Here is a 7,500-nt window from a genome sequence, read left to right as displayed (position 1 = left end):
GCAGATAGGAAATGATCTTTTCCTACTTTTCAGCTGTGTGACAATCCTCTTATGGTATGCGAGGAAGTGAAGTACCTTGGTCGTGTTCCCACTGATGATTTGATGGACGACAGAGATATTTACAGACAATGTTGTAAAATCTATGCACAAGCCGATATGCTGCTGTAGAGATTTTCAATGTGTTCTGTTGATGTCAAGTGCTCATTGTTCAGAGCCTATGTTACAGCTCTGCATACAGCTCATCTCTGGCATTCATATAGCGTGAGGAGCATGCAGAGGCTCAGAGAGGCACACAATGATGCTATGAGGCTGCTGCTACACATTCCTAGAGGGCATAGTGCCAGTGAATTGTTTGTGTCTGCTAGCGTGCCTACACTCTTTTAAGACAGATGATGTACAATTTTATGTGTCTGAAAACCGCATCATAGAGGCTCTAACCAGCCCTATGAGAAGCTGCTATCGGTACACATCCAGGATCAGAGAGCATTGTGGCGCAATAGCCTATATATTTGTAAGTTAGCGGCCTGAATACTTGACCTGGGGCGTGACTGCCGCCTCATGATGTGTAAGTGTGTGTGTGTGTGTGGTTGCCTGTGTGGGTATCTGGTGTGTTCTTTTTCTTTTTAAAATGTATATATACATCTGCTGTCTTTTTATTGTATGCCTTTTTTTATTTATCTATATGGACCTAAGGGGGTCTGAAATAAAGATGTATTATATAAATATATAAATCTTTATTTATATATACTGTATATATATATACTATATATATATATATATATATATATATATTCACACAGTATACAGGTGCATCTCAAAAAATGGAATATTGTGAAAAAGTTAATTGTTTTTTGTAATTTAATTCAAAAAGTGAAACTTTCCTGTATTCTAGATCCATTACACAATTCCACAAAGTGGCATATTTCAAGCCTTTTTGTTTTAATCTTAATGATTGTACAGTATGTGTAGTATGTTCATTTATACACTCAATACTTGGTCGGGGGTCCTTTAGCCCAAATTACTGCATCAACGTGGAGCGTGGCATGGAGGCAACCAGCCTTGAAATATTTCACTTCATGTGTAAAGAATCTATAATATATGAAAGTTTCACTTTTTGAATTAAATTACAGAAAATAATGAACTTTCCACAATATTATTCTTCTGAGATGCACCTGTATGTATGTATATATATATATATATATATAGAGAGAGAGAGAGAGAGAGAGAGAGAGAGAGAGAAAGAAAGTATATAGTATAAAGTATAAATATATATATATATATATATATTTCTTTACCTCCATTTTTCTCTCCATCTCTCTTTACTGTGTATCTCTATTATCCCTCTCCGTCTGTCTGGTGCTCTTCCTTTCTCTCCCTGCATTCATGCCGTGCTGAATATCTTTCGCATGGAGACCAGGCGCTGTAATAAGTTGTTAGGGAAGAAAGGTCTAACAAGGTTCCTGCCTCCCCCTTCTCTCCATCTCCTCTGTGGGCCTGTCACCAAGTAATTAGGGCTCCTTCAATGAGAAACTCTTGTGTCAAAATACTTCAAACATAAACAAAAGTCAGAACTGCGAAGCCTTCAACTTCTTAAATAAGCACTCAGGCACACTCAGGGAGGGTGACAGATCAAGAGAGCACTATTGTCAGGGATGACGGCTGGGAAGTTAAGTCTCAACTGTTCTCGGAAAGTACCGTAGGCTATTTCCTGACTTAAAATTTCCTGACTTAAAAAAAACAACATGTTTTCACAACTTTGGCTGCAGGAGGCAGTCTGGGATGATTTAAAACCATTCTCTAACTGCCAACGGGAGTACCGGGAGGCCATGTTTCACAGTTACTGTATCCGTCTATTGACTATTGGCTTTCTCTTTCTTTGGTTAGTAATGATTCGCAGGTTGGGAAGTTCACAAGACAAGGTCAAGATATCGCAGTCAGAAAATAAATCGTCAGTCCATCTCCGTGGTGCACTGCAGTCCGCATGTGGTCATGTGACCCAGATCCATTTTCCAATAACAATGACAAGCCAGTGCAAATGTTGGCAAGGCAACCACGGCATCTCATTGATTAAAATCGAATAGGCGGCGGCTCACGGCTCCACTGAGCCTTGACGCAATCTCCGAAAGCTTCCGTATAATATGCCGACCTCACACCTCCAGACAGCTCTGGAGATAGCGCTCAGCACGTCACTCCTCGAACGTTTATGCAACCGGGGAGCAGAGGACAGAGGAAGTGTTGCGGAGTCAAGGTTGATCGAACGCAGCTCTCTTTGTCCTCTATAAACAAGGATGGGTTACAGAGGAAATGCATTGGGGTGGAAAGAGCCGGGAACAATAGCGAGTGACCTCCTTTAGGTAGGCTGCTAAAACCCCAAAGGCTGCAACCTCTATAACGAAACGACCGCACAACATTATCAACCGGCTCTATCGCCAGTCCTGCTCTTCACGCTGGCGCGCTACGGCCTCGGCGTTCTCAAAAGCTAGACTGGCGGTGAACGTTGGGCTTAAGAGCCTGATACGTAAAGGACAAGGTGGCGGATTCTCATGAACATCTCGTAAATTTAGGCTCCGTTCTCCATTGATGCCAGAAGTACTGAAGCCTCGAGGGCTTTAAAAGTAATATCCGGTTTATAATGCCATTCCAGTAATGATTTTTCTGAAGTGGAAAAGTGAAACTTTCCCATCAAATCTACTTGAACGGGTATGTGTGTGTGTGCGTGTCTGGGGGAGGATGATCGGGAGGGCATATCGATCTTAAGGCAGTGTTGGAGTCAGACCCTCGCAAAACTGCCTCTTAAACTATATGGGAAAGCACTTGTAATTATGTAAAATGGGGGCATATATCATCGAAGGGTCATGTGCACGTTTTATATCGCATATCTTAATCAGAGTTGGAAGATGGGGTTGTAATTCTGATATAGGCACTGACAGGTCATTGGATCAGCTACATCAGCCCTCTGCACATGGGCTGGTCAATATGATTTCAGCTTTTCTGACAAACTCAGTTTAAGAATTGAAAATACAGAAGGCAATACTTGTTGTTGGCACTGTTTAAAATTATTTTTATAATGATATGCCACTGAAATAAATGCATTTTAATGGATTTCAGAGTGCACTGGACCACGTTTTCTAAATTCCTCAAATTCCTCCATTCTCTTAGATTCCCCAGAGAGGAGAGATTCCTGCTGATTCACATGAAGGACTTCAAAGCAATCAGCACTCTCAGCCTGACGTCCCCAGATGACTCTGAGAAGAAACACAGGTACACACACACACACGCACACGCACATACACACACACACACACGCACATACACACACACACACACACATACACACACACGCACATACACACACACACACACACGCACACATACATACACACACACACACGCACATGCACACACACACACGCACACACACGCATGTACTGTACATACACATAATATGTACTGTACACATGTACTCATGTACACACACAGACAGACAGACACACACACACACACATAAACCCATGTACACACATGTACACCACACACATGTGCACATAGATACACTACACACACACACACACACACACACATACATACATACATACGGTACGTATGTGCGCGCACACAGACACACACACACACACAAACAATCTCACACAGCTATATGTGGAAAGCTGCCAAACAAACAACAAATGGCACATGAAAGACATCTCATAAACTCACCTCATTCCCTGCAGTCGTAGGTTCAAACCCAGCTAGTCAGTATTCACCTGCCTCTCAGCCCACAGTCTTCCCCTGGGTGTCTGTATTGTTTTAGCTCTTGCCTAAGTAACATCCCGAGTTACATCAGTGACTTATATAACCCTGCATTTCAGAAGTGCGCTGGAATGGGAAAAAATAAAAATAAAACATCAGTGTATCTTAGCATCAATACCCAGAATGCTAAGTGAAGCTGTCACGAGCTCCATTTTACCCACAAGCCTCTGGCTTTCAGGGCAGCGACGGGCTACAATTAGGATAGACAAGGGAGCAGGCGTATTTAAATAAATAAAATAAAGATCATTTGTTGCCAGAGGCTTGGTTACACAGTAAAGGATTCATTCTGCTCCTCGGAGGGACAACGGAAAGGCACTTTTTCTCCGCCGAAACATTCATGAAATAGAAAGCCCGGAGAATCCCTGAGGCCGGGTCTCCAAAGAGCAACGAGGAACGAGGAGACGAGAGGAAGAGAGAGTGAGGGAGATAGTGCTGGAGCAAAAACGTTGCATTGAGAGGGCTAGACACACACACACACACATACTGTACATATACTGTATATTATATCCCACACCCACACAGACACACACACTGACCTGAGTAGGCCCAGTAGGACTCTTCGGCAGCTCTCCTGAGTCTGGTTCCGGGTGTGAGGCCATGCAGGCTCTGTGCTGACGCCCCGGCCTGTCCTGCTGTCACTGCTGGGGGGGGACAGAACAACAGAAGGAGAGAGGTGTCACCAAACTGGCCCTGTTGCACTCACTCACTCGCTCTGGCACAGCAGAAACCGTCCCGAGTCCTGCGCTGTGTTCGGAATCGCTCCCTCGTTCCCTCGCTTCCTATTCCCTATATAGGGTTCACCATGTAGTGAACTACCTAGGGAACGGAGAAAATGTAGGGTACATGCGCTGTTCCCTGCAAATCAAGGTGGATTGTGGGTAATACATAGCGGACTATATAGGGAACGAATATTCCGTGGAGAATTCGGACACTACAAACAAAATGGCTGACGCCCTATATAGTGCGCTATATAGTGAATAGGGAGCGATTCCGAACAAAGCTCTGCTCTGCCCTCCAGCTGAGTTTCGGTATATAGAACCATTTGGAACAACAAAAGAACACTGTGAAAAAAGGTTCCACATGGGCAGATCATGGTGGTCAGAGCCCAGAGGCTAGCCCCCCATCTAGGCCCTAACCCCCCCCCCATAGACACTTGATGAGCGTGACTTTCACACTGCCTAACTCGTAACTCGTGGATGATTTGCCAAAGAAATATTATTTTCCATTATAGGATAACTTGTTAACTGACAAAGAAATATGTTGTCTTTTGTTTTGTGAATACATTTTTATCATGATGTAGTTCGACCAGAATAATTTGCACTTGTTACACGTCTTACAGGTAATACAGAGGGACGCTGAAGAGTTGAGTCAATAAAGTAAAGTAAATAGAAAGAATATTGACATGATATCATTAGGTCTTGAGGCACAATCTGAGGGGAAGGAATTATTTTAGGATTTTTTTTTTTTTTTTGTGAAGTCTGGCTTCTATTGGCACTGCCTACGGGAGGAAACGCCTACTGATGCTCAGTCGATCTGGCAGCATATGTCACGCAAATGTGGGCTGGGTCACTGGTCACCGAGCCAGACAGCAGGAAACTACATTTTCCTGCTGCCCTCTTCACTTTTAGGACAAGAATGTGTGTGTGTGAGTGTGTGTGTGTGTGTGTGTGTGTTTGTTCCCTCCTTTGTCAAACGTGCTGTGAGAGCTGCCGCTGAGGGTTTTGGGTAAGAGTCGCCAATGGACCTGCCAGCCCGCCCACCCCTCAACCTTTGCACACCGCAAATGGGCTTTGGCAGAACCTGGGGTGGCTGCCATTCCAAATCTCATCCCGCCCCAAAATGGCCGCCCGCAGCTACGCGGTGCAAGAGCGCTGGAGTGTTACAGGTGCGCGTGTGACCAATCACGCGTCGTCCTGTTCATTCACTGCACCAGACCGCAGTCGCAAGGACACTCCGCCGCCAGAAGCTGTCAGTCAAAGCCTAATGGAATTTTAAAGGCTTCTCGCTAGGCATTGTGGGTATCCAAGGGCTTGATATGAACAATGGGTGACTCTTTGTTTCAATGACACACTCATTTTTTTCCCTTTTTTTTTAATTCTTGGGATTGTAGGCTGGTGCGTGTCTGCGAATGCCAATGAGAGACCAGTCTACAGCTTTTCTATGAATTACATTATCGATTCCCAATACTCCTCAGAACACAAAATGTAATTATGCAAGGACCCCACCCTCACCTCTCAATCCATGCCAAGCCCATCTTCTCTGTCCTTCTTTCAATCCATCTATCTCTCGCTGTCTCTCTCTCTCTCCCGTATCAACGTGCCTCCTACTCAGCCCCCGCGCCCACCCTTCCTCTGACCCCTCCACGACCTCCACAGATTTGTCCTTCAATCACGTCATGACTGCGTCTCTCCCAAATTGCGTTGCAACATGCCTCTAAAGCAGCTCAACCCCGCCCCCCCCCATCCCATCACCCCCCCGCCCCCCCCCCCCCCCCCCCCCCCCCCACACACACACACACACACACACACACACACTCCCCCAGGCCCTAGCCCAGAGGACTTAACCCCGTCATGGAACTGCTCTGCCTTTGACGCAGCCAGTCGTTTAGCAGGCTCTATCAACACAGGTGTCCATTACACCAGCAGCCTCTGCCAAAGCACGCGCGCACGCACACACACATGCACACCCACATGCACACGCACACACACACACACGCACACACACACGCACACACACGCACACACACTCAAGAGCGCAGCCAGACTCAAGATGAGCTTATGCAGCTCCAATCTAAGACAGCAATGTTAGAGAAGTGAGAGAGAGAGAGAAAGAGAGAGAGAGAGAAAGAGAGAGAGAGAGAAAGAGAGAGAGAGAGAGAGAGGCCTGGAGGCAGGTGAACAGCAGGAGAGGAGAGGAGAGGAAGAGGAGATTAGGAGAGAAGAGGAGAGAAGGATGGAGATGGAGAGGGCAGAGCGGTAATAGGTCGGGTCTGGAGGAGAGGGAGAAGGTTAGTGAGACGCGGCGGGGAGAGAGACCAGCGAGGAAGGGGAGAAAGGGGGAGAGAGAAGGAAGGGACGGAAGGACGGACGGACGGACAGAGAGAGATATTCCGAGAAGGATGGGGGCGGGGCTTTAAACGGCCGGTGTCAAATCCCAGAGGCCAATGCCCTGTTCAAATCCAAACCGCTCTCCTAGCAACAGTCGCTGGGTGACTTTGACGAACAGCCCGCTGCGCAGTAACCACAGAGGGATAGGGTGAGAGAGGAGGGGTGGAGGAGGAGGGGGAGGAGAACAGAGTCCTACTGTTGGTTGAGGAAGGGTGTGTGTGTGTGTGTGTGTGTGGGGGGGGGTCTGCGACTGGCAGTGTCAGGGCTGGAACGGTCATAAAGATGAAATAATCCACAGAGGAAAACAGTCTGGATGTGCTCCGAGAAACGGAAACCATTTTGGAGATATATGCGTGATATGGGGAATTGGCTATGCCACTCATTCAGGCACACACACACACACACGCAAACACAGCGACGCACGCTCCCAGACAAACCGTCAAGAGATGTATTATTCAAGTTGCCGCGGTACTTCAATTGGTAGAGAACGTACGGCTCGGAAACGGATGTTTGTTGGGGACGGTTTGGATGGAGAGATTGTGGCCGAAACCACCCAGGGACACCAAGGCGATATCCTCTCCAACTA

The 7,500-nt window shown here is 46.4% G+C and overlaps 1 protein-coding gene across 1 annotated transcript in view; it reads right to left on the bottom strand.

The window, feature by feature from the left end:
* Positions 1-7,500, bottom strand: part of ptprga (protein tyrosine phosphatase receptor type Ga) — a gene marked incomplete at its 5' end in the record, with an annotated part of 212,436 nt that overhangs the window by 154,987 nt on the left and 49,949 nt on the right. Inside the window, one exon of the mRNA XM_084440960.1 lies at positions 4,344-4,448. Coding sequence (XP_084297086.1) covers positions 4,344-4,448 — 105 coding nt within the window. The remainder of the gene's footprint in view (positions 1-4,343; positions 4,449-7,500) is intronic.

The sequence above is a fragment of the Borostomias antarcticus genome, assembly GCF_949987555.1.
Source record: "Borostomias antarcticus genome assembly, chromosome: 7".
Taxonomy (NCBI): domain Eukaryota; kingdom Metazoa; phylum Chordata; class Actinopteri; order Stomiiformes; family Stomiidae; genus Borostomias; species Borostomias antarcticus.
The sequence above is the reverse complement of the archived record's forward strand: the minus strand, read 5'-3'. Positions and strand labels throughout refer to the sequence as shown.